Raw genomic sequence first — 25,266 nt, forward strand, 5'->3', positions numbered from 1 at the left:
AGGGAGGGGAGCGACCCTCAGGCTGGGCACACCTGGTGGCTACCACTGGACACAGTACCTGATGGGCAACCGCCTGGCCTGCTCCCCGGCCAACGTGGGTGGTGCTAGGACCTGAGTGCTCTGGCCCTGAGAGCGTGGAGTGCTGGCCTTGCGGGAGGAGCCTCGTTCCTCTCTGACTCTACTGGCAGGTGTGGCACAAGTGACTGAGATGGGCTGAAGAAGTGACCCCAAAGAGGCACCGCCAGGGGTGCGCGGGAAGCAGCAGTCACTCCCTGGGGGGCTCCTGCCCCTTGTGGGTTTGCGGTGCTGTCAGCATGTGACCAAGCAGCAGCAGTGCAGCTGGAGACCCGCGCCCATGGCAGGAGGGTGTGGGTCCTGGTGCACAGCGAGGGGTCTGGCGTGCATGGTACACAGCGCAAGGGCGGGCGGGGCAGGAGGTGAGTGGGCCCCAGGGCCATGCCTGACTCCCTCGGGGCAGGCTCTTGGCCACACTTTGACCCGCTCCGGGCTGCCCTCTTTTCTGAGGTTTGGGAATAACCTGGAGAAACCGTGTGGCCCATTTTTCCCCCGGGCGCTTCCACACTGGGGCTTCAGACCGAAGCCGACTCATCTGTCCCAGGAACGTTTAACCGCCTTCACGGCACTGTCCTTGTCGGCTTCAATGAGAACGGGGGCGACCATCTGTCTGGGCTCCGCCCTGCGTGGCTATCTCCCTCCGGCAGCGCCCATGGTGCCAGGCACCCCCGCTTGCCTGGGAGCACTGACCCCGACATCTCCGCACCCCCATCGCTGCCACAGTCCGCGTCCCCGAGGTCGCACTACCCAAGTGTTTTGACGCAGAGGCAGCTGTGCCTCCCTTAAGGCTGAGACGGTGACGCTTCTCGGCATCTGGGGCAGATGCGCTCAGTCTGGGCCTCCCAGCGGTCTCCCGACACGGTGACGGCAGGAGATCTGCTGACCCGCTCCTGGAGCTGGCCCAGACCCGGGCCTCCTCGGGACTCTGGATCCTCGCTGAGCTGACCGGCAGCAGGCCCTGCCCCAGCATGATTAAGGGTGGCCCTGCCGTGAGTGTCCTCGATGTCACGACAGTGGGGCGTCTGCCAGCTGGATGCTGTTGGTTGACTGTGGGCCGGGCGGCCCATGCGGCTTTGGGGAGAGAGGCGGTGGCGTCTGCGAGGCACCTTGCCGTGGAGCCCGGAGATGGAAGCAGGGAGCTGGGGAGCCCCGCCCCGCCCCGCCAGGGGGAGCCGCGTCCAGCAGAGCCAGCTCTCGGCTTCTGTCCTCGAGTGTCTGACCGCACGTGGGCGCACGCCCCAGAAGGACGGATCCTCGCGGGTCTTGGAAGGATAGTCAAAACTCAGAACCCCTTTCTCTCCCCGAGCGTTCGCCTGCTTCACCAGGTCAGAGCACCTCGGCTTGGTGCCCACCGTCTCCACTGGGCTCGGCGTCCACCTTCGGTTTCTGAGTCGGGCCGCGCCAGGATCTCTGTCCAAGCCGGGACTCCTAGATGGGAGCACGTCTCCGGCCAGGCTGGGACCTCAGACGTGTACCTGTGCCACGCTCGGGCCTGGGGTCTGTGGGGCCCGACCCGCCTTCTCCAGGCTGCATGGGGTCTTGGAACGTGGCGCACGTCATGCTCACGCCCCCACGGAGGACTTGGGGCCGGGAATGAGCTGTTAGACGTGGTCACGGCACGTGTGCCGCTTGAGTGGTATCAGCCAGCGGCATCACTTGTGGCCCCAGTGAGCTTTTCCACACGGACACCATCTTTCGTGTCAGCAGCCCTGGCGCAGCGTCCTCTCCAGCTCCCCCAGGTAAGGTGCCCCGTGCGGCGGGAGCGGCCTGCCCACCTCCCACGGCTGGGCCCAGCGGCCGAGGGAACCGTTTCTCTTCTCTGCCGCCGTGTTTCACAGCTCGAGCTCGGAAGCCGCTGTCAGGGGAGAAGATGACTCTCACGAGGTTGCTCTGGGATTAATTAAAACTTGCCGGCGCCACGCACCCCTGGGGCATGGTGACAGCATCTCTCCCCCTCCCCTGCAGCTCAGCCGACCCAGCCCCAGAGGGAGCGCGCGGGCACACCTGTCAGTGAAACCTGAGGCCCTGGTAGGTAGGAAAGGCTGGCCCGGCTGAGCGAAGGCCTTCAGCTGGCCTGTAGGGCGACCCAGTCTTGAATCATCTGGAAACCAATGAAAAAAATGGGCTTCCAGGGCCCTCAGACCCCTTACATTGAGGAGCGCACCCAGACTTCTCCAGGCGCAGGGAAGTGGCACAGGGCGGGCGTGAGTCTGGTTTTCACAGTTGTCACTGGCAGCTGGACGGAAGAGGGGCCGTTGGCAGCCCCCTGTGAGCCGCCTGCCACGAAAGCAGTCCTGCCTCCAGCGACACCCTGCTCTGGGTGCTGGCTTCGCCGCAGAGCTGCGTGCCTCGTGGGGTTTGCACGTAAATACGTAGCTGCGTTGGCAGGTCCCACGTTTGGTCAGGCAGCTACTGGGTGCACAGAGGTCGCGCTGATCGTGACGAGGAGCTGGATGTAGAATCGTGAGCCCCAGCCGGGTGCAGACGCCATGTCCAGCGGGGCACAACTGGTTCCCTCTGGGCTCCAGTGACGAGGCGTTGGAAAAGGGGAGCAGAAGGGAAGAGGTCTGGAAAGAGGCGGCGTCCTCCCGGGAGTGACATCATCAGACGGGGACCTCCCCGCAGACCCGCCTCCCGCGCCCGTGTCCCCCCGCCCCCCAAGAACCCCCGACGAAACCACACTGGATGGATGATGGAAACAATAAAACGGAGTTTAACTGGAACATGCTCTAATCTTTCGTTTATTTCTGGTTAAAAATATAGCAATCCAGTGCAGTGTAGTAAAGAAGGCTGCTTGAAAGGCAGCAGAGAGACAGCTGAACGGAAGCAAAGCAAGGCAGAGTCCCCGGTGGCGGCCAGGACCGTCCCAGGCCTGCGTGCGGCCCGTGCGCTGCTGCCCAGCCACGCGCCGGGACCCTGGCCGCCCCACCGTCGAGGACCTCGTCTTTCGTCTGGTGGGCGGAACCGCGCCAGCAGAGCACAGACCCCGGAAGCCTGGTTCTGCCGACTGAACCTAGGTACGTTGCATATCTGGGGGGAGAGGGGCGTGTCGTGACTGCTCGGGAGTTTTCAAGCCACCGGGTCTCCACCGCATGCCTGTCCTGGGACCAGGCCAGCTCCGGAGTCTGAATGGATGAGGCCTCTGGGAGGAGTCGGAGGTCGAGGCAGGCACAGGACGAAAGAGTGCAAACCCATGGCTCAGTGACAGAAGGGGACGTCACAGGGGCCACTGCTGCCTCAGGCGTCCGACAGGGTCACGGGAGCCTGGGCGCCTCCTGCATCCTACGTGCAGGAGGCCACGTGCTGGGGCCCAGCCCCTCACCAGCCTGTGCAGGTGAGGGCGCTCCCGGGGCCCCCGGGGGTCTGAGGGGAGGGGGAGACAGTGGGGACAGTGAGGACCTGACTTTAGGACTCAGTGAGGAAAGCTGTGGGGCAGTGAGAGGGCAGGGCTGTGACCCCGTCCCGGGAGGAGAGACAGCAGGGCTCTGCTTCCCGAGGGACACAGCACAGACAGGGACAGAAGAGGGCCCAGGCCGCGGCCAGCTGGGGAGGGGGCCCTCCCGCCTCACCCGGGCCTGGCACCGCGCCTCCGGAGCCGAGGAAAGGCCGCGCCTGCGCCTGGCGCAGCGGGGACCCCCAGGGCTCTGCCCCGGCTCCTCCTCATCCACGTCCCGGGGGGGGGGGGGGGACGCTGACCACCGTGAGGACTTGGTGCCGGTGGTTTGCTGGGATCCTTTTCTCTCCGCGGCAAGCTGGAGGGTCGGCGTGCGGGCCTCCTCCTGCCGTGCCACACAGCAGAGCGTTACCCAAGCAGAGAGTTCTGGCTAAAATCCGAAAACATGACCCAGAAAAAAAGGCAAACTGTGAGTAACACCCCTCCGTGTGGTCCTGTGGAAAGACCCGGAGTCGTCGTCGTCGGGCCGTCCGAGCCTCGGGCGTGGCTGCGTCCTCCTGCTTCGAGCGTCCCTGTACACCGGCGTGCTGCTCACGCGGCAGTCCCGTCAGATGAAGAAGTTAATGAACAGGATGGCGACTCCGATGTTGAGCAGGATCACCATGGCGACCAGGATAGGCGCGGAGCCCTGCAACAGAGCCACGGCGCGCCGCTGAGCCGGCGGCCACCGCGGGGCTCCCGGGGCGGGGGCGGGGCGCGGGGCAGGGCCTGAACCCCGAGTCCAACTCTGGCGCGCTGAGGAAGAGGCCCCGGAGCTGCGCCTGGAGGCCAGGGGCGCTGAAAACCTCAGTGCCGCCCCCCCCGCCCCCCGCATTTCTGGCTCAGCCCTGCACAACGGGGCCGAAAGACGTGGGCCAGCCAGCATGGCCCCCAGTCCTGCCTGAGGCCCCAGACCTGGTGTCGGGAGTGCCTTCCCACAGCCGTGCTGCTCTGGCTCCTGCCGCCTGTGGGGAGTGGCCCAGCCCTGCCCCCCCCCTGGGGCCACGAAGCCCACCCTCCACCGGCTGCCCCTGAACTCTCTGCGGTGCTGGGGCCAGGCCCCTGTGCTGGACAAAGATGAGGGGTGGCTGCTGCAGGAGCTCGAGCCGGCCGCACACGCGCGCCACTGCCTGCAGCAGCTTTGTTTCAGAGCAAGCGCCACCCTGGCTCAGTGGGCTAAATATAGAACCCTTCCTGCGTCTCCCGCCCTGCCCACCACTCAGCCTCCTGAAATAAGCACATGCACACACAGGCGTGCACGCAGGCTTCTGGGATGGAGCTGGTACCCAGGTCCCAGCAGGTGCAGGCAGGGCTGCTCCCTGGGCCCCTGGGTTCAGAGAGCGCAGCTGCACGTCAGGAGCCAGCCCACAGCAAGGGAGACCCAGCAAGAAGCCTCTCCCCTAGCAGGCGCTAGGCCCCAGAGGGCCCGAGGGGGACACCTGCAGGGCAGGCTGGAAGGCATGGGCCTCACCCAGGGGCTATGCGTCTGAGAAGGTGTTTTCTGGGCCCTTCCTGCTGCCACTGGGTGGAGGGAGCTGCTGGGCAAGGGTCCCCGGAGGCCTCTCCAGGGTGCAAGAGCCCCTCACTCTTCCCCCAGGAGCACCTGCCCTCCGAGGGGGAGCACAGGCGAGTCTCCCTGGAGACGAGGCCTGCCCACCTGAGCACTAGCCAATGTCCCCATGGGGCCTGGTGAGCACGAGTCAGGCCCACCCCCAGCGCTGACCTGGGGGGTCTGGTGCCCAGAAGCTGCCCTGCAGTGTGTCCCCAGACGGAGCGAGGCCCTGGGGTGGAACTCTGGAACTCTGCCCATGTCGCCTCGAAGGGAGCAGGACCCCAAGAGAGGCAGGCAGGGTAGAGTCCTCCTGGGAGGTCTGACCAGGGTTGGGGTCATGCTGCCAGGTGCTTTGGGGAGCTTCCCCACTCGCCCCCTGGGCTTGGGCTGGAAGGACGGCCCCTGGTGTAGCCTGCGCGTGGACCCGTCAGAGCCCTGTCGGCACTGCTTCCTACTGCGGAGGCGCCAGGGCTGGGGGGGGGGGGGACGCTCCCGGGACCCCGGCGCCCACTCACCGTGCTGGCCTTGAGCTCGTCCCCGTTCTCCTCGTCGGACTCCAGCGCCGCGGGCGAGGACCTCTGGGGCGGCGAGAAGGTCAAGTCCCAGCGCAGCAGCCGGGGCTCGGCCCCGTCCCCCCGCCGCAGGCTGCCCAGCCGCTGCACCGCGGGCTCCCCGCACAAGGCCGGCCTGGCGTGCTCCTTGTTCTGGGGCTTGGACCGCAGTCTCTGGGCCCCGAAGCCCCGGTCCTCGGCGCGGTGGTCCTCCCCCGGGCCCGGGCCCCGGCCGGCGCCCCCCTTGCTGTAGCGTCGCTTCGGGGGGTGCGCCTCCTGCGCGTATGAGTCCATCCTCAGCAGGGGCTTCATCTCCATCTCGTAGTTGCTCAGCTTCTCCTCGTCCAGCTCCAGCAGCTTGGTGCCCCCGGGGCCCGGGTTGCCCACCCTGTGGTGGGAAGTCCAGGAGAACGAGGGGGGGGACTCCGTCCGCCGCTCCCGGGGCTTGGGGTTGCCGGGCTGCTTGGGGCCCGAGCCCCGGGTGCGGAAGTCATCGCCGGGCGGACCGCTGCGGAGGGCGCTGCTGCGGACGCCCCTGGAGCTCCCGGCCTTCTCCTCGCCCCAGCTGTTGCGGGTGCAGTCCCCGCCCCGGCCCTCCAGGAGCATCTGGATGTCCCCGCCTCGCTCCTCGTCCACCGAGACCTGCCGGGAGAAGTGGGCCACCTTGTTCCGCACGGCGGGGGCCGGTGGTGGGGTGGCCGTGGGGCTGGCGGGGAAGCTCTGCAGGGGGCTGTCGTCGGGGGTCAGGTCCGAGGGGGTGGTGCCCTTGCGGTACAGCTCAGGGCTCTCCTGCTGCAGGGGTGTCCCGGTGGAGGTCACCTCCATGTCGTCGCTGGAGAGCTGATGCTTCGGCCGCTGGTACTCGAGCCCTTCGCGGGGGAGGAGATGGGGGCACAGCGGCTGGTTACGCAGACGCTCAGCCAAGAGCAGCAGGGAACGGGGGCGCTTGCTACCCTTGGCCGGGGAAGTGGGAGGGCACTGTCCCCTAACGCCCTTCCCTAGACCCCCAACCCCCCCCCCCCCCCCCCGGGCACGTGGAGGATGACCAGATTACGATGCACGGGGTGGACGGCGGCCCCGGTGCAGGCCCCGCTGCAGGACAGACCCCAGGCCCGAGTGTGCCGGTCTCCAGTCCCACAGGCCCCTCCTAACGACAAAGGCAGCGCAGGTGGTCAGGTCCCCTGCTCTGGGGGTCTCATGCCCCACTCTATTCTCTAGTCTCTGGCCATGGGGGGGACCATGTCATCCGTGGTATGGGGCCAGCCCTTCCCTTTAGGAGGAGAGAGCTACCGTGCTGTTGGCAGCACCCATGGGGGAACCCAAGGCCCCCTGCTGGGCAGAGCTGGACAGAGGGGTGAGGCAGCCCCCTCTGGACAGTCACCACAGCTGTTCCATAGGACAGGCAGGACCCAGGGTGAGCCCCACGGGGTCCCCAGCGGAAATGAGAGACCCCGAGTGCCAGGCAGAGGGACCAGCCCCTTGGAGGGTGTAGCTGGGTGAGTCCAGCGCTCGCTCAGCAGCTGGGACCGGGGGCAGGGCTGTTGGCCTCCCTGGCGGGGAGTCTGGCCTGACCCCAGGCCCCCAACTCCATTCCCCTTTGCTGGCTGAGAGTGGGGCGTCCTCTGGGCCCGACTCCTGTACCCTAGGGGTGCTGAGGCTTGCTGGGGGGCGGGGGGGCCCAGGCCTTCCCAGGAGGCCATCTGTCCCCTGCCAGCCCAGAGGTCAGCCCCAAGTGGCCCTTGGATGCCACACCCCAGAAGGGGACGGGTGCGCTTCGGCTCAGCTCTGGCCCCCTGACTGCCAGCACTCCCCACAGGAGCGGTTTATCAGCTAAAATTAGATCCTGAGCACGTGAGGCTCCCGGAAGCAGGGGCTGAAAATGCAGAGGAGGGAACATTGGCAGCTGAGTCCGCGTGCCTCTGTCCCTTGTCTTGGGTCCTGGGGTACTCAAGGCTGGCCCAAAGGCCAGGGCCCCTACCAGCAAGGCTGAGAGCCATGGCTCCAGCACCTGGAGAGGCTTCCACTCACTCTGTGGAGTCTGGGTCTGGGGGAGTGGGCCAGACGCGAGGAGGGGACCAGTAACCCTTGCTCCAGCCCACCGCCGCCATCAGGCCTGCCCCTCAAGGAGGGACAGGGTCTTGAATCTGGGCAGCGTTCCTGAGCTTCTAGCTCACTCCTGTCCCCCACCTGCCTCCCTCCGGGTACCACACCTGCGTGTGCTAATGGCAAATCCAGATTTGGTGGGACCCTAACTCAACACCTGGGCGCTCCAGCCCCACGGGCCGTGGTTCCTGGGTGGTAGGCAGCCCCCTCATTGGACAAAGCAGTTACAGAAAGTTCCAGCATAACCCTGGGCAAAGGAGTACACACGGACTCCTGGACATTCACCAGGGAGCAGGAGGGTGACACACAGACTCGGGCGGGGGGCACGAGGGCGGGCACCGTGGGAGGCGCCCTGCCGTGTGGACTCACCGTTTTCCCGGTGCTGGAAGGAAGGGGAGAACTCTCTGGCAGTGATCCTGGCGATGCGTGCCTCCTCCTGGGCCTTCTGCGCCGCCGTGAGGGCTGCCTCAGCCTTGGCCCGGGAGTGGGAGGTCCTGGGAGGGAGAGACAGGCAGGCTGAAGACGGGGGCCGGGGCGGGTGCGGGAGCCCTGGGACCCCCAGGCCTGGGCACCCGGCAGCTGCTCTGGCCACAGGTCCTGGCGCAGCGGGTCCTGCCGTGAGGAGCATCCCGTCCAAGACCCGCCGCTGCCGGGCCGCTGAGCCTCCGGGATGGGCAGAGGTGCGCAGTCCACGTGGGCCTGACTGGAGATGACAGTCGTGGGGGCAGCAGGCCACCCCCCAAGCAGCAGGGTGAGAGGTGGCTCCCGAGCAGGAAGGGGGGCTTGGCGGCGGGGGAGCCGGCCCTCAGGAGCAGCTGCGAGGCGAAGCCACCTTCCCAGCACCGGGGAGCCCTGGGGACTTAGGTTCGGCCCCAGCCTAGCCGCCCCACCAGGCCCCTCCTCCCCAGGCCCTGTCCCACTGCCCAGCACGATCCCAGCCGCAGGGCATGGAGGAGGCAGACGCCAGAGACGGCCCGCCGGCTTCCTGAGAACTTACGGGGGGTGAGGGGCCCCCAAATCCGAACCCACGTTACCACCTTCCCGCCCATGTCCAGCAACTCCCATCCCCGCCCGAGGCCCCCTCCCCCAGCTGCGTTGGGCACCTGAAGCGAGACAGCGCGGGTTCTGGGTCCTCTGCCATCCTCCCTCCTGGAGCCCTCCCTCCAGGAAAGCCAGGCACAACCGCCACCCTCCGGAGAGGAGGGCATCCTGCCCTGTGCCCGTGCCCCTCCCACGCCACGGCTCCACTGGAGACCCTCCCGCCCCGTGGGCGACCGGGCGCCCCCCCCCCCCTTAACCTCCCTGGAACGTGTGTGTTCTCAGTCTGAAGAGCGTCTCCCAGGATCTGGTTCTTGCTACGGCCGGGACCTGTGCTGATCCGGAAGTGTTTACAAGGAGATGCACCGGTAGCGCACACACCACACAGACGTCCCCCCGCAAACATGGGGCTAGGAAGGGGAGCCGCTTGTGGCCTCCAGGCCTCCTCTACCCGCAGCATCGCCTGCAAGCAGGCCCCGGTGGCAGGAGAAACCTGTGTTCAGGGCATTGCTGCCAGAGCTGCGTCCCCCACAGGAACCCCTGGTGTTCCCGCGGTGGCGCAGGGCTCATGGACCTGACTAGCATCCACGAGCTGTGGGTTCGGTCCCTGGCCTTGCTCAGTGGGGTAAGGACCAGCGTTGCCCTGAGCTGTGCTGCAGGCCACAGACACAGCGGGGATCCTGCGTGGCTGTGGCTGTGGTGCAGGCTGGCAGCTGCAGCTCCAGTTGGACCCCTGGCCTGGGAACTGCCAGATGCTGCAGGTGCAGCCCTAAAACTACAAAAAAGGCAAAAAAATAGTACTAACCCCATGATCCAGCAAACCCACTCCTGCGTATATATCCAGACAAAACTACAACTCACAAAGATACATGCGCCTGCGTTCCCTGCAGCACGCTTCACAGTAACCATGGAAACAGTCTACACGTCCACCAACAGAGGACCGGATTCGGAAGACGGGCACACATGCACCATGGGACACATGTGATTTCTTTCTCGTTAAAGAGAATGAAACGATGCCGTTGCAGCACCATGGACGGACCCAGAGGTCCCCGTACTGAGCGAAGTCCGTCCGAAAGAGAGATACCACATGCTGTCGCCTCCAGGTGGAATCTAACATTCGGCACAAATGGACCTGTTCACAAGACAAACAGATGGCAGACGTGGCTGCCCAGGGGAGGGAGTGGGTGGACGGGGAGTTGGGGCAGGAGATGAAGCTGACGTCCAGGATGCACAAGCCATGAGGTCCTGCCGTACAACACAGGGAACCCTGTCCAGTCTCTTGTGACAGAACATGACGGAAAATACGGAAAGGGAACGTGTGTGTGCGTAACGCACATTCATGACTAGTCACCATGCTGCACGGCAGAAATTGACGCAATGTTGTAAATCAAGTATAATAAAAAATGTTTTTATCTTGTATCTTATTTGTTTTTGTCTTCTGAGGGCTGCATCTGCAGCATATGGAGGTTCCCCGGCCAGGGGTAGAATCGGAGCCGTGGCCGCCGCCCAACGCCACAGCCACAGCCACGCTGGATCCTTAGCCCACCAAGCGAGGCCAGGGATCAAACCTGGAACCTCATGGTTCCTAGTCGGATTCGTTAACCACTGAGCCACGACAGGAACTTCTAGAAAATGTCTTTAAAAGAAGGAAGTGGGGAAGGACTCAGTGTGGCTGCAGCTGCGTCCCTTCTAGGAGACTCCCTGGGAGCCGCGGCTGTAATCACGGCAGAGGAGAGGCGGGGACCCCATGGGCCAAGCCGGTCACACAGCGCGGCTCCTGCCTACCTTCTAGCAGCTGCCGTCAGGGCTGCAGTCCCCGGGCTCCCCAGGGGCTTCCCCACCTGAGGGCACAGCCGGGAGCCTGCGGGAAATGGACTTCCCTGTCCAGGCCCCAGTGGGAGGCCAGCCGCGTCCTATCAGACACGAGGGAGTGAGTCAGACCCGGGCCGGCCAGTGGGAGGCCATCGCTGGCGATGGGGAGGACGGAGGGTGGGTCATCCGGCTGCGTGTGGTCCAGTGGGTAAGTCCGCCCCGCACCTCTCCCCACCCCGTGCCCGTTCGGCAGGGCTGGGACCCTGGCGAGCAACCCCAGCAGGGTGTGCTTGGCACAGACAGCTGGCGCGGGGACGCAGGGCAGCCCTGAGGCACGTCCTCGGTGCTCTGCACGCTTCTCCCCCGGCCAGGTCCGCCGCTGTCGTCGGACACGCGGGCCAGCCACGGCCAGCAGCCCAGAGGCGCTCTGCCGACGGCACGGGCCCAGCTCCCCAGCGCCAGCTCGTGGGCCTGAGCTGCGTGGCGAGGCTGCTCCCGCGGCCCGTGGGCTGGTTCTGGTGCTGACAGTTTACTGAACTCGAGCTCGGAGCAGCCGCCCCGCCCCTCCAAAGCCTGCAATTCATTGGTTTTAGTCGCTGCACGGAGCTGTACGGCCGTCACCGCAATCGGTTTCAGGGCTTCCCGTGACCCCAAAAGACCCCTTTCCCTGTATGAGCCCCCCCCCTCCCCCAACAAAGCCCCCCTCCCGAGCCCCAGACAATCAACAGAGTTGCCTCTTGGGGACGTTTTGTGCACGACCGAGCTGGCTGCGGGGAGAAGCACATCCCTGGGCCACCACTCGGAAGGTCCTGGCTCGGCGGTGTCCAGCACGTCACAGGCTGTGCGCTCACCACATCCGTCCAGTTCCGGGGCCTTTCCACCCTCCCCACCAGAGCCCCGTCCCCAGGGCAGTCACTCCCACTGCGCGCCCAGCCCCGGGGGTCTGACTCACACCTCAGCACCGACGAGGCCCTCCCAGCGCCGCGGCCTGTCCCGCGCTTGTCCCCTGCGTGACGACCCAGGCCCTTCCCCAAGCCGAGCGGCAGGGCCGGTCCCGGGCTGCCCCTGGGTTCCGAGCCGAGTGCCCCACACACCCGGCCCCACCCACTGCGCTGCCCCTGTTCCTGGGGACCCGGAGTCGTCAGCGGGCAAATGAGCACCATGGGTCACCAGAAGGAGTGTCCCCAAAGCGGGTGACGTCCACGCTGAGGCCCTTCCAGGCCCTTGGATGCCCGGCCCAGGCCTCGGGCTCCAGTGCGCCCGTCACTGACGACAAAACCCCGAGAAGTCAACGCGGGTCAGGGCTCTGTGCCAAGTGGTGGACGCCAGGAGCCTGTGCGAACGGAAGGTCTGGGGAGGCCGAGCCTGAGGACACGGCTCCCGGTCCCCTCCGGCACCTGTCTTGGCAGTGGCTGTCTCTGTAAGGGGCCGCATGTCAATTCAGCTCACGAGGGATGGGGCGGGGGAGCGGGCGCCAGGATGGGGGCTCCCCCGGGCCACGGCCAGCAGGGGACAGCTAATGCCGGTCAGGGGCAAACCCTTGGCTGAGTAGGGATGGCCTGGCCAGGTTCTGGGCCTGGAGCAAGTGTCCCGGCTTCCAGGTTTCATGGGGGGCTTCCCGTAAACCCTCAAGGCAGGACGTGGGGCCACAGCGAGTGCAGGGCCGAACGGCAGAGGCTGGAATGACCCAGAGACCAGCACTTCAGTCTGGGGGCGCCCAGGGCGGGTCCGGGGATATGGGTGGCTCAGGCTGACACCCCTGCCGCCCCCCGGGGGAGCGTGACACCCTGACGTCTGCCAGTGCAGGTCCCCCACACTCCTGACACTTACTGTTCTGAGCTCAGCAGTCACGGAGCCCAGACGGGGCTCTGGGCAAAGAGGTGGGACCGGTCCCCATGGGGATGTGGCGGCAGGAACCCAGGGGCAGAGGGGCCGGGCAGCAGGGCGACGGGACAGGCTGGCGGGACCGTCAGGGGTGCTGCAGCAACCGAAGCTCAGATGGCCTCTCGTCTAGAGCAGTGATCTGACCACTTACCGCGGAAGCACCCCCTAGAACTCCACTTAAATCCCCCAGGGGGCAGGCTAACCAGCGTCATTTCAACACACTTGTGCACACACATCCCAATGGCACGCGTGTAACACGATGGACACGCGGCTTAGGCCCCAGCGCCTCCCTGCCCCCGCCCCCCGAGGGACTTGTCCACAGGCTGATGGAGGCCCAGCTTTCTCAGCACACACCTCCCCCTTTGTCCTGAACCCACAGAAATAAAACCAAAAGCACCCGCGCCCATCCTGCCGGCCTCTCCAGGGGAGGTCGAGCTGCTCCCAGGGGCCCGCTGGATGCAGTGTCTTCAGGGCAGCGCCTGAGCCCTGGGGGTGCCGAGAGTTGGGTCCCCACCCTCCGTTGGTGGTGCGGACACCTGACCTTGACTTGAGCTCAAAGCCAACAGGTGCGGCCAAGCCTCCGCCCCCAGATCCAGCAACTTCTGCGACCACCCCTAGACGGCAGGCTCCCCGAGAGGAGGAGCTGCTGTTCCTGCTCGGACCCCCGCCCCCCAACATCCACACGGCAGAGGGATCCAGCGGAGACACCCCTGGAGGGGGCCATGATCTAGTTCCCCAGCTTCGCTTAGTCAAAACACACGGACGTTAATTCACCAACATCATACGTATATTTACACATATACATTCACACGTATATAAAAAGAACACACTGCAGCTACCCTAAGATAAAATTAGATCAAGGCAACTGCATTTAATAGACACGAAACCTCCCAAGGCATCGTGAGGTTCCGCCAAGTGAGGCTCGGCTCGCAGGGCTCGGCCGGCAGCCAGGTAACACGCCTGGGGGCCCCGCCCCTCTGGGGACACCGGAGGGCGCCGCTGGCAGGTGAGCTCTGGGCCCCCAGGTCCTGGCAGCTCCGCCTGGGTGCCCGGCAGCATGTTCACCCCCACCCCACACAGCATGTCAGTCGGACGTGCACCCCCAGCTCCCAGACCAGCTCAGCCACCCAGCGTTTCCCGCCAACTGGGGGACAAGGCGGGCAGGGCCTCCCCTGACCCAGGACGCCACCTCTCACATCGCAGGGCACAGCCACATGGCCACAGGGCTGCCGGAGACAGGGCCACAGACACCTGAGACGGGTGGACAGATGGATGGATGGGCGGGGCAGATGCCAACCTGCCTGTGTGCCCCCAATTCCACTGAGTGTCCCTCTGGGAACCTGGGAATGTGACTTTACTGGGGAACATGAGCGAGAAAACCCCGATGATGTGGCCCCTCCCAGTGTCTGACTCCGATCTGGGGCAGGGCCTGGGAACCTGTACTCCTAGCACCCCTGGGTGAAGCTGTGGGGTGTCTGGGGGCCCCACTCTGAGAAAGGGTGCAGGAAAGTGGGGGGCCTCTGTCTGCCCCATCCACAGCCTGCCCCCTCGCTGCGGCTGCTGCTGCTCTGAGCCAGCCATCACCCCCTCTGCACTCGGGGACAACACAGGGAGCCCAGCCCACTCGAGCGTGCCTGCCCCAGGCGCCCCCCACTCTCCCTATCTGCCCAGAAGGTGGGCATGTGGCCCTGACTTGCAGCTGCCAGCCTTGCCCACACTCCCCCATACAGCCCAGACCCTGGTCCTCGCCCCTGGGCCCTGTTCCTTGTTTCTCCCCGACCGAGCCGACTCCTCCAGACAGATCTGTGCTGTCCCATCCTGGGTCCCCACGGGACGCAACCACTGGGCACCAGCTGTCACCAGTGCTGGTGACCCAAGGGCTAAAACAAGCCTGGGTTCTCCAAGGAGGGGCCCACTCACTTGGCTCAATTCAATACCTGCTGAGCACCCGGGATGCTCGGGGAAGAAGCCTGTGCCCCACCCATGCCCAGGGCTGTGACCTGGCTCCACGTCCCCACTTGTCCCCACAGCCCTGGACAAGCCCCTGCTCTCAAGCTTACACCATCTTCCCAGCAGGTCACGCTGCAGATGGCATCTGGACCTCAAAAACAGAGGGAGGACGTTACGACGGCCTGAGATCCGTCCGCGTGGCTCTAGAACCTTGTCTTCACGTGGCCGCCTTTGCGGGACAGCAGCCCGTCCCCTGGCCTCTGCCTGGGACTCAGGCCACCACCATCCGGGCGGCTGCACCCCAGGCCCCTCGCTCACCGCCATCCGCAAAGACTGTTTTCCCAAGTACGGCTGCATTCAGTATCCAGTTAGACGTGTCTCTTGGGGCCACTGTTCAGCCCACTTGGGGGAGGTGCCATGCTGTCCAGGATGCAGGGGCAGCACCCCCCCCCACCCCCCAGCCCCTGGTGCAGCCCTGGCCCTGTGCCCCCCTGCCCTGGCTGCAGAATCCTCCCCTTCTGCTGTTGTTTGCGAGGCTACATCCTGCTTGCAGGAAGGCGATGCCAGACCTGTTTCTGTCCCCGTCCCCCATGGGGCCTGGGAAGGACGGACGTCTTCAGGGCGGAATCAAGAGCTGCGGTTCCCTGGAACAAAGGCTCATGGATCGGACCCTGACTTGCGGGTCAGGGGCTGCAAGGGGCGGGCATTGCACAGGGCTCCTCTCATGGCAGGGCTGGTGCATTAACCCTTGGCCTTCACGTCGCTAGATGCTCGCTAAGGGCTGTTTTCCAGCAGCGGATGGCACCTCCCAATAAACAGTCCATAAAGGGAAACTCGGCCCCCGTCACTGTCACGGCGGCTCCCCCAGGATGATGGGGCCACAGGCGAGCCGCTCAGCCCTGCCCGAGCCCCGCCCATAGGCCCTGTGTGCCTCGGCGAAGCCCTGCCTCGCAGGCCAGACGAATGGGGCCCGAGGGGTGGAGCGACCAGCCAGGGGCCAGGGGGGCGGTGGCAGAGCCCAGGGTGTGCAGGGCAGGTCGGGGAGGCACAGGTTCCTGGCATCGTTGAACAGAGGCAGCACCAGGGCCTCAGTCACCCTGTCTGCCTGCGCTGCCGGTCCAGGACCTCGCCCCCACCCCCGTGTCACCTCTCCTGTCCACACCTTCCGGCCACGGAGGAAAGCGGAGACGGGGCAGGAAACGGGCAGCTGTGCTGTATCATCGGCAGGAGAGGCACCAACCAGAGTCATCGACCACTGGGGACGCTGACCACGCAGGACGGAGGCGGAGCTGTGGCGCGCACCTGCAGGGGTCAAATTCCACACCGCCCGCTTCACAGAGCCAGCATCGCCCCCGTGTGCTCCGACCTGCCGCCCGGCCTCACACACCCACCGCCCGGGGCCTGATGGTCCCCTCTGGACTCGGGGTTCCCCAGCCCAGCAGCCAAAGGCTCCGCCCACAGCCAAAGGCTCCGCCCACAGCAGGCATCAGTGCTGTCCCTGCTGGCAAATCGGGGCACAGCCCTTCTGCACAGCCTGGGGCTGCTGCACCTCGGGAATCTGACAGCAAGGACGAGAGGAAAATTCGGGGGCCCTGGAGACTTCCGTCATCAACCCTCCCCGTCTTCCCAGGGCGTGGGGCCACAGCCCGGGATGCCCTCTGCGTCTGGCCTCTGGGCCAGCCCATCAGCATCGGCTGACAAGCTGCGAGCTGGGTGCTTCCTGGACAGGTTGCTGCTCACGCCCGAGGTCTGACGCTCATAAATAAGCTGGGGCTGGACCCATACAGGGGGTCCACCTGGGCCTGACCCCGACCCCAACGGGGGGGGGGGGGGACGCACCTGCCGAGGAGGTCAAGGGCTCCTGTGGGCCACCCACAGAACGTCCCCGGACCTGCAGCCTCAGCACCCCGTGGCAGGAGGTGGCACGGAGTCTCAGGCCCACCCTGGCCTGCTGAGTTGGGAGGGCAGAGTCTGCACCAGCCCTCTGGGGACCTAACACACATGGACCTGTGTCCAGTGGTGCTGCACCTCAGCCTGATGAGGCTACGGCCGGGGACACGGGAGGGGCCGGAGTGTGAGGAGGGAGGTCCAGCCTGGGGGGCGACTCCGGCACGCAGGGCTGGCACCTACAGCTGAGGGTCCGGGGGAGCCATCAAGTGAGTTTAATTCTGCGGCAGACTGAGTCCCGCTGGCTTAAAACGCAATCCTCCCCGGCAGCCCCTCCTTCCCCAGGAAGCGGCCATGGTGACCCAAGGCCAGAGCCTGTCCCAAGGGCCCACCCGGTCCCGGCGTTCCTCCCAGGGGCTCTGTCCAGCCGGGACTGCCAAACCCCTTAGCTGTCGGAATATTCCTGCGCGGCTCTGGGGCACCAAAGAGGGCTGGCGCCAGGCCCCAGGCTCTGCACCCACAGCCCAACTGTGTGAAGCGAGTCAAGCCGTTGCTGCAGGTGTGTGACAGGGTTTCCAACCAGAGCCAGGGAATGGGGGTGTACGGCGGGCCTCAGTCACCCTGCAAAGGGTATTTCAACTGGTCGGACACAGTCTGAACTCAAAGACTGGAGCAGCCCAGGAGGCTGGAGAACATTCTGGAACAAACCATGACGGCTGGCCTCTGTGCCTATCACATCTTCCCCACCTCCCATTTTCTCTCCCATTAAAAAAATCTTCAAAGAAAGAGAAGAAAAAGTCAAAGGAATGAAGGAAACGGCCCGGCCAAGGGGAGGTGAGGCTGACTCACAAAGCACAGAAACAGATGGCGACCAGGACGCCGTCGCCAGGGGACATCCGGCCACCAAGGGACCTCTGGCCGCCAGTGCGCCACAGCCCAGCCGGGATGAGCAACGGCCCTGGCTGCCTGGGGCCTGGGGGAGGGTCTCTCAGGAGGCGCCTTTGCCCAACACGGAGACCCTGCCCGGGCAGCCGTGCGGTCTGGGAGGGTCCCAGGGCTGCAGTAACAAATCACCCCAAACGGGAGGCTTAAAACAGAAAGCTACCCTCTTCCAGCTCTGGAGCCCCCACCCCGAGGGCCCTGGGAAGGTCCCATCCCAGCCTGTCGCCCCTCGGGGTGGCCAGCCGCGCTGCGTCCCCACTGGGGCGGCGTCGCTCTGATCTCTGCCTCCGTCTCCCGTGGCCTCTTCCTGTGTCTCAGTGTCTTTCTGTCTCTTGCAAGGACAGTCTCACTGGATTTAGGTTAGGGCGGCCTCATGTTGAGCTCCTACCTTAACTCCATCTGCCAAGAACCTTATTCCACGTAAGGGCAAGGTTTGAAGTTCCGGCCGGACAGCTCTCTGGGGTCCAGCATTTAACCTCCTGCAGGTATTCACACCTCATCTCTCTGGGATCTTCGATCCCAGGCCAGATGTCGCCCCAGGCAGCAGTCCTGCCCGCCCCCACCCCGCCGACTCCGACGAGCTTTCTGGGCTTCCTAGGCGGGGCGGCACCACCCAGGAAGCAGAGACGGGACTGAGGGTTGGCACCCAGGCCCCGCCCGCCAGCCGCTTCAGCCAGGACAGGTTATGCCTCTCTGAGCCTTATTTTCCTCAATGCCAGAAGGTCGAGGAATACCCTGTAGGAACCCCGTGCGCATTGCTGAGATAGGGCTAGACAGGACCCAGCCCAGTTTTCCCTGGTCGTGGATATTGTGTAGATGAGGTTCCTTAAAAAAGCGGCTTTACCGAGGTCTGATGGACACCCTCTAACATTCCCCTACTTAAGGCTGCAGTGCAATGGTTTCTAGTGCATTTAGACTCATGCAAACATCACCACAACCTAATCTTGTAACATTTTCATCCCCCTTCGGAGAAACCTCGTACCCGTTAGCAGCCACTCCTCTCCCCACCTCCGGGCGGTGGCCAGTCTGCTTTCAGTTTTTGCTGTTTTGTTGGAGTGTTTCTCTCGGGGAGGAATGCAGGGCGGCAGGGCAGAGGCCAGAGCAGCCGCGCTGGAAGGGGCAGCTGGAGGAGGACGGGCAGGGGGTGCGTGGAAAGGTGGGGCAGGTGACACGGTAGCAGGGCCACGCTGTAGCCTCCTCCCTGCTCTCCCACAGGGCCGGTGCCCGAGCCACCTCCAAAATCCCTTTGTTCTGTGGTTCCTTTCTGAGTTAAAAGAACCCCTTTGCTGTGAAGTGAAAATACACAACATTCTAGAAAACCTGCCTCCTGGAACACAACAGAGAACAACCGAGGGGCAGGTAGGAAACTCAGCCTCGACACAGAAACATCCTCCCAAGCAGGGCTCAGTCACCGCCAGCCACCAGCCACCTGCCGGGAGAGCAGGTCTGCTGGGCTCACACTGCCACCCGCTCCGCGTGCACTGACCAGGTGCGACCACCTGCCGGACAACTGCGGACACCAGGGGCTCAAAGCACACAGCGGGTCCTGCCCTGAAGCAACAGTCTGATGGGAAGGCTGGTCTGGACACAACCGGAGCACTGCCCATGCTCTGGGGTGGACTCAGCTTCCTCGAGGCCTGAAAGGCGAGGAGCTGGCCAGGCGAAGAGTCCCAGGATGAAGAGGCAGCAAATGCAACGGCCCAGGGGCAGGGGAGCGAGCAACCTGCTAGGGAACCTGGACGAGGCCCGGGGCACGGGGACATCGTCCTCACGGGGAGGCAATGAGGCGGTGGAAATAATCCTGAAGATGTGGGTTCCAAACCCTCCACCTTCCACTGTCTGGCTAATGTGGCTGGATCTTTTCTGTTTAAAAAATATACAAAAGAAAAAATACTTACACATATAAGAAAAATGGGTTCTTTTTAAAAAGTTTCAATCAGCACGGGCAAGAATGAATGTAAACTCCCTCTTCCCAGCCTGGCCCATCTCCTCCACGCCCCGCAATAACGCCTCCTAATTCTGGCTGCTGTCCTTCCAGCTCTTTCTACACTCATGGATGCCTCGATTTTCCAAAGTTCGCTTTATGCCACGTTGCTTTTACAGAAGACCCCCGTTCATCCTGTTTTCTGTAACGGAAAGAGGATTTTCATTTTTTGAGAAAAGGAGAAAATAAGCAGCATTCACCGTTTTGCAGAGAGAGGGGCCCCGCCAAGCTCCTTGCCAGGGAACCACATTCAGCCTCTCAGCATCGAGCCGCCAGAGCTTTGAACCGTGCCAGTATCTGGGCTTTATCTGGACTTTTTTTGTGCATCTGACAGCAAGATGTGTCCTCGGGTAATTGCTTCTTTACTTTCCACCCTTCTGGCTCAGGGAAGGCTTCATGAGAACGCTCTGCTTTCGGCGGAGCCAGAGAAATCTGTACGTATGAGCGCGCTTGTCTTATTTTTGAGGCACCAACGGGTCGTACCCAACATACGTTTTCCTATGATTTGTTTTTGCCTTTAACGCATCACCAACATCTCTGCTTAGGAGTTCTCAGCAGTGTTTCATACGGTCTGCCGTGCCTGCGGGACCCTGCACGGCGTGAGTGTCGCCGGCCGGCACACGCACCCAGCCCTGGACACAGATGTCAGCTCGCCCCACGCGGTTCTGCCTCTTGCCTTTGCTGCTGTTGTTTTATCCTAATCCCGCATCTTAGAGATTGTTCCACACCAGCAAACACAGGGCTTGCTTGTTCTTTTTAATGGGTTTCGTGTCCAAATACCCTGCGGCTGCTTTGCTGATGAACATGCAGGCTCTTCTCCATTTTCTGCTTTTACAAATCACGGTCGGGTGACATCCTCGTGCATTTGGTGTTTCACACACAAATCCAGCCTCCATGCATGTTTTCAGAAGCGTGGCTGCCTCTGTCCCCACATTTCCAATTCAGTGGCAATTCATATTTTTTCCTTCCAGGTGAAACAGTATTAGACCCTTGCAGTTTTAACTTGCCCTTGACTGTTAAGAGGTTGTGGGTTTTTTTCCTCGTTGATTTGCAGGAACGTTCACAAAGAAACTCTGAGGCTGCCCCCCACCCCATTTCCCAGGTGAGAACACGGAGGCCTCTGCGGGTGGAGCCCTGCTGGGGGCAGAGCGGGCACGTTTTCCAGTTCCAGCCAGAAGCCCAGCCGCAGTCTGAGCCGGGCAAGCCCACAGACCAGGCCCTGTTAGGCTCTGGCCTTGTTCATGGGGATGGGGGCACATCCCGGTTGCCGTGGCAACCCGCAGGTGCCCGTCCACGAAACACCAGCCCCCTAAAGGGTTGATTTCCCACCTTCATGTGTCCCTCGTTCTCGCACCCCCCCACCCGCTGCAGGCTATGTTTAGACCGAGCGCCCCCTCTTCTCCTCCCTCACCCCACACCCCGAGCCCCCGCACACCAGGAATAGCAGGCGAGCTGCCGCCCTGTGAGTAGCCTACCTACCCACTGAGCGAGTGGGAAGGCAGCAGTGCCAGCACTGTGTCTGCCTGGGGTTGTCTGTGCACCCAGACGCCGTGGGGGCCGGGCTGGCGGGGGGGGGACTGGGGGGGCTGTCTCTCTCCAGCATAAAAGGCCTCGCCGGTGGAATCTATGTTTACTTAGAAGCTTGTCCCTGTCCTCTTTCTTTCAGGGCCGGAGGTTTCTAGAATATCGGTCAAATCAGAGCTATAGCAGCCGGCCTACACCCCGGCCACAGCAATGCAGGATATGAGTCGTGTCTGCGACCTACCCCGCAGCTCACAGCAACGCCGGATGCTTAACCCACTGAGTGGGGCCAGGATCAAACCTGCGTCCTCGTGGATGCGCATCAGATTCGTTAACCACTGAGCCATGATAGGACCTCCTCCCTGTCCTCTTTGATTTGGCTACTTCATGCCCTGCCCGAGACCCGCACTTTGAAATAACTCAGCTGCATTCAGTTTACAAGGCAGCAGTCTGTCCAGGACCTCTGCACAGGGCCCAGGACGGCCAGCCTCCACGGCCGCCCAGAACATCGACGCGGCCTCCCCTGTGGCCACCACACTCCTGTGACCTGGCCACTCACAGCGGCCCCGTGCACCTGGCCCAACCCTCCAGGGCCCAGGGGCAGGGGCAGGGGCGGGACGTGGGCTCCCTCGCCAGCAAGACCGGACACGTGGTAGGACCGCGAAGGGAGGCGGGGCCAGGAGAGGGCAGGGGGGCAGCTGCGAACCTGCCCCTCGTGAGCCAAGGCCAAGACCCCGCTCCTCGTGCCACTGGGCCTCACTTACTCAGCACATCTGAAGGATCGGGAATCTCAAGATGGTGACACAGGGCATTGTGGCCCTTTTGGGGCGAGGGCCCAGGTGACAACTCCACCTGCCCCAACCCCACCGCCCCTCTGGTGGTGGCGACGCTGCCCGACTCCGGGAGGTGCGGGACCCACTCCCACTGGCCCCTTCCTCTCAGACCAAGGTCACTGCTCCTGGGACGTCCTTCCCGCCCGCCCCCCACACCCTGTCCCCTCAGCAGCGCTCAGGGTCCCAGATACTCCTCTGAGTCCATGTTCCTGCTGTCCCACGAAGGCTCGGTGAGCAGGAACTTAGTGTCAAACCCAAGACAGTGGCTGGAGCAGGACAACCCCCCCCAACAGGACACCGGTCCCCTCACCCCGTCCCGGCTCTCAGCCCCCGGAGAACAGGCTGTGACATCCTCTCCTCCTCTGGGGACAGAGGCTGCTCTCAGGACACACCGGTCTCAAGAGTGAGCAGGTGGCAAGGAGGACGGAAGCGCATCAGCAAAGGCGCCGGAGGAGGGCAGGGAGGATCAGGCCGGGGGACAGGCCCCGGCCTCGGGGACAGACCCCGGAGCCCAGCACCCAGCCCAGTGCTGTTCACACGGCTGAATCAACAGGTGCTTGTTGGCAGAACAAACAACAGGAGGCCGGACTGGGCCCTAGCACACATGTGGGGCTTCCACTGCTGAGCCCGAGGGCGTGACCCCGATCTCAGTTACAGCACGGGTGCAGGCAAAGGCCATGCAGAGCCGGGTCTTTCAGGCAGACCCCGCAAGGCCAGCATCGGTATAGCCGCCCCCCCACCCGTGCCTGTTCAGGACCCCCCCCCCCCATGATCTCATCACCCCTTCTGTTCCTGCAGAGAACGAGCGAGCTCAGTCTGGGCCAAGGGCTTCCAGGAACCGGCCTCTGGGGACAGGAAGGGCAAGTGTGCCCCCCACCCCCCGCCGCATCTCCATCTAGGAAGGGGCTGAGACGTGCTCAAGGCAGAGCTAAAGGGACAGGGACAGGTCCTACAGCCTCTGGACACGGCACTGGGCCAGCGGACACGTGGCTGGCTTCCACATGCAGCTGGACACTTGCTGTGTGATGCTGGCCTGTGACTCCAGCCGCTCTGAGCCTCTCAGCCCCACACATAAGAGGAGGGTCTGGAGAGTGAGCCCACGCAGCCCTCCGGCTCGGCCGGGCCCCGGGTCTGCCGCTGGACCTCCGTTCTCCTCTGCCTGATCCAGCTCGGCCTCCCCTACCACTTGGGCCCTAGGCACCACGGGGAGCGGGCCTGGAACCCCAAGGCCCTGGACACCCCATGTAGCATCCGTCCCAGGGCCTGGTGCCAGGACCACCCACTTAACAGAAGAGGACACAGAGGCACAGGGGAGGTTCATCTCCCTGCCCCAGGGACAGGCGGCGGCTGGGGCCGGAGGTCCTGCACGTCTGGCCCAGATGCCTGCTCTTTTGCTCTGAAAAGGCACCAGTCCAGGCACAGGCTTTAGCCCCAAGGGGTCCAGTCTCCTTTTTTCAGCCTCTCCCAAGTCAGGTCCAAGGAGACAGGCCTGCTCCGGGCCCAGCCCCACGCTGCAGGTGTACAGCCCAGATGGGGAATCCTTTACCACCGACCTGACCGGGCTTCCTACAGCTGTGTGTGTGTGTGTTGGCGGGGAGGGGACCAGGGGCTTTCAGCCAACGCCACCCCTGCACCTCCCACTGCAGATGATGCCACCGCTGTGAGGGCCTGGGGCAGACCTCACCCCCCCACCCCCAGGACTACACATGTCCCTTGTCCCACTTGGCACGAGACGGCAGATGCCGGCAGCATCTCAACGCTCCTGCGTCCATCTGGGGAAGCTGGGAGAGAGTTCCTTACTCATTTTCAGCTCTCCGAAGGTAGAGCTGCACGAGCTGAACCTCGCGGGACCTCAGAGAGGATTAATGAGATGTTTGTAACGTGTCGGGAGCTCCCTGGAGACCAGATGTAGACGCGAGCCAGGAGACGGCTGCAGGGACTCTGCCCAATGCGGTGGCCACGGCGGCCCCGGTCCCAGGGAGGTGTTCCCGGCAGGGAGGTGGCACCAGGCTCCTGCCCTCAGTCAGTAATGGTGGGACACGCGGGGCTTGGCACCAGCCGCCGAAGGACCACTTTAGCGACTGCGTATCCGTCACAGTCGGGGAGCGAGGGCAAAGGCCACTCTGCATGGAGTGAAGGTTCCCGACCCTCACGCGACGGACAGAAGATGCGTCACCCCCTCTATGTGACGGAGCGGGGCAGGGCTCAGTCGTGCTCACCGACCCGTCCGTGGGCGGCACCAGGATTCGAGAAGGATTACCCGTCACAGTTGGGGAGCGAGGGGACAGGCCACTCTGCATGGAGTGAAGGTCCCCGACCCTCGCACGACGGACAGAAGATGCGTCACCCCCTCTATGTGACGGAGCGGGGCAGGGCTCAGCCGTGCTCACCGACCCATCCGTGGGCGGCACCAGGGTTCGAGAAGGACCTGGAAAGGGTGTTCCTGGGGGAAGTGCGGCTGAAGGCAGAGAGGCCTGGGGCCACAGCCAGCGGGAGGGCGAGGAACAAACGTCGGAGGAAACGGGGGGCGGTGGGGGGGCAGCCTGCTCCGCTCACCAAGGCAGGGCCAAGGAAGAGAAGCCCCAAAGCAAGAAGGACAGAGCCCGAGAGCACTGCCCGTGCAGGTGGGGTGCCCAGGGGAGGGGTTGCCCACGACAGCCCACCTGCCAAATGTGGCCACACCTGGAGCTGAGAGTGGGCTTTGAATGTTTAAGGCGTTTAGAACAAAGGGAAGATTGTATGACTGAGAATTTAGGGCCGGCAAACTACAATATTTACTGTCTTGTTCTTTATAGAAAAAGCGTGTTGATGCTGATCTAGGGGAACTTTTTTTTTTTTGGCTTTTTAGGGCCGCATTCGCGGCACATGGAGGTCCCCAGGCGAGGGGTCTAATCAGAGCTACAGCTGCCGGCCTCCACCACAGCCACAGCAACGCAGGATCCTGCGACCTACACCACAACTCCTGGCAACACCGTATCCTTAACCCACTGAGCAAGGCCAGGGATCCAACCCACAACCTCTTGGTTCCTGGTCGGATTTGTTTCAGCTGTGCCACGATGGGAACTCCTGGTCTAGGGGAAATTTGAGGGTCAAAGTCCCACCCCCTTTTATCTCTGAGGCCCTGAGGTGGGGTACACTGCCCTCGACCCCCAGCTGTCAGCATCAAGGACTAAGGCCCAGTCCCCAACCCCCAGCCCTGCCTGCGACGCTGTCCCAGAGACCAGACGAGGGTTCTGCCAGCTCCTGCCTCCTTTGCTGGGGGCTGGGGGAGGTGGCGGGAGGAGAGGAGGCTGGCAGGACCAGGGGAGGGTGGCCTTTTCGGGTCAGATGTGATTTTTAATCTGTCGTCTCAGAGACAGCTCACTTGGGGGGGGCGCATCATTGCAGGGGTTGAACGGTGACCCCAAAAGCTTTGTCCCAGTGGGAACCCCCAGAACCCAGATGTGACTATTTGGAAATAGGGTCAGCCGACCAAAAGCAACTGTGAGGAGAAGCAGTCTTCACTTTCACCATGGAACCCTCTGGATGGAACCCCAGGACCCCTCCATTCCGTCCCGAGGGCTGGATGAGAATGCTGAACTTTTTCAAACTCCACCCTCTTCCTCTCGACAAAAACTGAGGGTATTGATGGCCCCAGTGTAGGACACTTTGCCTGCTTTAGCCTCTGTGCACAACTGCTTAAAAACGCAATCGGCTTTTAC

The 25,266-nt window shown here is 63.8% G+C and overlaps 1 protein-coding gene across 1 annotated transcript in view; it reads right to left on the reverse strand.

Annotated features, from left to right (window-relative positions):
- Nucleotides 1–2,798: 2,798 nt before the first annotated feature.
- JPH3 (junctophilin 3) overlaps nucleotides 2,799–25,266 on the reverse strand; it is a 92,255-nt gene continuing 69,787 nt past the window's right edge. The window contains exons 3-5 of the mRNA XM_047792706.1: nucleotides 8,084–8,208; nucleotides 5,576–6,480; nucleotides 2,799–4,157 (exon numbers count right to left, since the gene is read on the reverse strand). Coding sequence (XP_047648662.1) covers nucleotides 4,077–4,157; nucleotides 5,576–6,480; nucleotides 8,084–8,208 — 1,111 coding nt within the window. The 3' untranslated portion in view covers nucleotides 2,799–4,076. The remainder of the gene's footprint in view (nucleotides 4,158–5,575; nucleotides 6,481–8,083; nucleotides 8,209–25,266) is intronic.

This window comes from Phacochoerus africanus, chromosome 8 (genome assembly GCF_016906955.1).
Source record: "Phacochoerus africanus isolate WHEZ1 chromosome 8, ROS_Pafr_v1, whole genome shotgun sequence".
Taxonomy (NCBI): domain Eukaryota; kingdom Metazoa; phylum Chordata; class Mammalia; order Artiodactyla; family Suidae; genus Phacochoerus; species Phacochoerus africanus.